Below are 2,919 nucleotides of genomic sequence, written 5' to 3'. Positions count from 1 at the left end.
AAAGAAAGAAAGAAAGAAAGAAAGAAAGAAAGAAAGAAAGAAAGAAAAAGAAAGAAAGAAAGAAAGATGAGCCACAGACTGGGAAAAAATGTTTGTGAATCATATATCTGATAACGGACTTGTAGCCAAAATACATAAAGAATTCTTAAAAGTCAACAGTAAGACGACAACTCAATTAGAAAATGGGCAAAAGATTCGAAAAGACATTTTACCAAAGATATAAATACCCAATAGACAACGAAAAAGTGTCCAACGTTATTACTTATTAGGGAGATACAAATTAAAACCAAAATAAGACACCAGTATATACTTAAAATGGCTAAAATTAAAAACTGGCCACATCAACTGTAGACAAGAACGGGGTGCAACCAGAACTCCTGTACATTTGCTGGTAGAAATGCAAATGGTACAATCACTCTGGAAAACAGGTTGGCAGTTTCTTAAAAAGTTAAACCTACATCTACCATAGGACCCAGTCAGTCCACTCCTGTATTTACCCAAGAGAATAAAAGTATATATCCACACAAAAACAAATACCAGGATGTTCACAGGGACTTTATTTGTAAATGTCGAAACAGAAACCCAGAGGTCCATTAACCAGTAAATGAGTAAGCAAACTGTCGATGCATACAATGGAATACTCCGAAGCAATGATAAAGAACATGCTTCTGATACTGGTGACCACACAGATGAACTTCCAAAAACATTCAGTTAAGGGAGAGAAGTCAGACATAAGAAGCCACATATAGTAGGATTCCATTCATATACAATTTCCAAAAAGGCAAAACTAGAGAGCAAAAGCAGATCAGGGTGTGTTTGAGGCTGGGGGTTGACTGTAAGGGGCTTGAGGGAACTCTTTGGGGTGATGGAAGCCTTCTCAAAAACCTGGATTGTTTTAAAGGGTACATAACTCTATAAAATAATTAAAACTCAAACTGCTCAGCTAAAATGAGCGAATTATATGGTATGTAATTAGTTACACCTTGCTGTTGTCCCCAAACTATCCCATTCCTGGGCCCAAGGCAGGGACCTGGGGTTAGCTGTCCCCTTTTATCTGTTCCTTACGTGTCACCTCATGCCTGGTCAAAAAGCCCTGCCAACTCTACCCCCCGAATGTCTTAAAATCTTCTGCTCTCTCCTCACTCCCTATTGTAGGCCTCTAAAGCCCAACTCATGCCTGGAGCCATCAGGTCTTTCAGGTCAGCACCAGCCCAAGTCTCCACAATGAGGACTGCCTCCACAGCATACAAGTAGTGAACAACTTCATCACTTATCACACTGGAATTATTTGCTCCCATAAGCTCACCATCAAGGAAGAGCCCAGATTTCCTCCTTGGCCAACCAAGGGTGGCAGGCTCCCCTGGGAGGCCAGGATGGGAGGATCTGGGCCACGCTGGCCCTGTACGAAGAGGAAGGTTGTGCTACCTAAGGCAGGTGTTCCTTCCCTCTGAGAATCCAAAACAATGCATACCAACACCTTTGATTTTTACACCAATTCTGGGGTTCAAGCAACCCGTCTCAGGACTTGGACAAAGGAAAAGGGAGCCTCCCTTTTCTGTGGGCAAGACCTTGCTTCAAGTCCTTTAGTCTGGGGGAGGATTTGAACCCCATGGGGATGGGAGACAGGAGCACCAAGGATGGACCCTCCTTAGACTTTCAGGGTTCTCTCATCCTCAGGCTCCCCAAGACCCACCCCAGCTCCTTAGGACCCCTGGGAACTCCAGACCCTTTCCTGCCCATAAGGACACACTGGGACCCCTGGGGACAACGGCAGCCTCTGCTTTCAGGTTTTCCTAGGCCCTTTAGGCCTCTTTCAGGCCCTCAGATTCACTTGAGCCCCCTATCTCTAGCCTTCCACAGTCCTCACTCCTGCCAGGACCCCTCAGCATGCCCACAGGACCACCTTTAAACACTTCAGGGCAGGGTCCTACAGCACCCTCCAGGAAGCCTTGGGCCTCAGCCCCTCAAGCTCTCATCAGTCCCCTCCTTAAGAGTCCCCAAGACAGCCTCAACAAGCTCAAGACTGCCCATGGTGCCCTCCTCAGGCCCTCTCTGCCTCCCAGACCCTTTGGGATCCCCAGTTCCCCCATGGCCTCATCACAATCAGGAGTCCATGGGTTTCCCTTCAGACTTCCATGCTCCTCAATGGCCCCTCGGACCCCTAGGGCCGCATGCAGATACCTCGAGATCCTGGGGGCCCCAGCCCGCCTTCGGCTGCCCCTCAGTAGCCCTCGGTCCCCCCAGTACTCCATGACCCCCTAAAGCCAGCAATCCCCCGTAAAGACCCTCGAACCGGCCCAGGTGGCTCCTCAGCCCCTCACGACCCCCAGGACTCCCCACACGTCACCCTGGCCCCGGGGCAGGTGCCAGCCCACCCTGCCCACGGGTCTCACCTGCTCGGACGCTCTGGGCCCGGGCCCGCGCCGAAGCCGCCGCCACCAGCGCCGCCGCCTCCACCGGACTCCGCCATCTTCCCGCCGCCGCCGCCGCCGCCGCCGCCACCGCCGCCGCCGCCGCGCGTTCAAGTGACGGGAGCCGCGCGCGCCGGCCCGGGAGACAGAGACGCGGGGGGTGGAGGGGGCGGGGCGGCACCTGGCCTGTTCTGCAGGGGGCGGGGCCCTGGGCGAGGGGTGGGGCCTGGTGTAATGAGGGGTGGGGCCTGGGCGGAGAGAGGTGGGGTCTGCGGATGGGCGGGGGCGGTGAAGGCAGGGGCCTGCTCAGCTGAGGGAAGAGGGCGGGGCCTGGACGGAGGGCGGAGTCTGTGGTGAGGGGCGGGGCGTTATCTAGATGGCGGGGCCTACTCCCGGCAGGCGCGGGGCAAAGGCGAGTTGTAAGGGGTTGATGGGACCTGAGAGGGGGCTCGGAGAGTAGGGGCTGGCCCGAAGGTGAAGTGCGGCGGGTCTGGGGAGGGGTCTGTTC

General features: G+C 53.5%; 1 protein-coding gene across 2 annotated transcripts in view; it reads right to left on the bottom strand.

Annotated features, from left to right (window-relative positions):
• Nucleotides 1-2,478, bottom strand: part of KLHL26 (kelch like family member 26) — a 28,990-nt gene extending 26,512 nt beyond the window's left edge. Inside the window, exon 1 of one of the 2 annotated variants that reach the window (XM_025885672.2) lies at nucleotides 2,394-2,478. In XM_025885672.2, coding sequence (XP_025741457.2) covers nucleotides 2,394-2,470 — 77 coding nt within the window. In that variant the 5' untranslated portion in view covers nucleotides 2,471-2,478. The remainder of the gene's footprint in view (nucleotides 1-2,393) is intronic. The other variant, XM_073901011.1, reaches the window with a different exon arrangement.
• Nucleotides 2,479-2,919: the final 441 nt, after the last annotated feature.

Source organism: Callorhinus ursinus, unplaced genomic scaffold, assembly GCF_003265705.2.
Source record: "Callorhinus ursinus isolate GAN/ISIS: 27379988/994484 unplaced genomic scaffold, GSC_fseal_2.0 scaffold15, whole genome shotgun sequence".
Taxonomy (NCBI): domain Eukaryota; kingdom Metazoa; phylum Chordata; class Mammalia; order Carnivora; family Otariidae; genus Callorhinus; species Callorhinus ursinus.
This window is presented reverse-complemented; position numbering and strand designations above follow the sequence as displayed.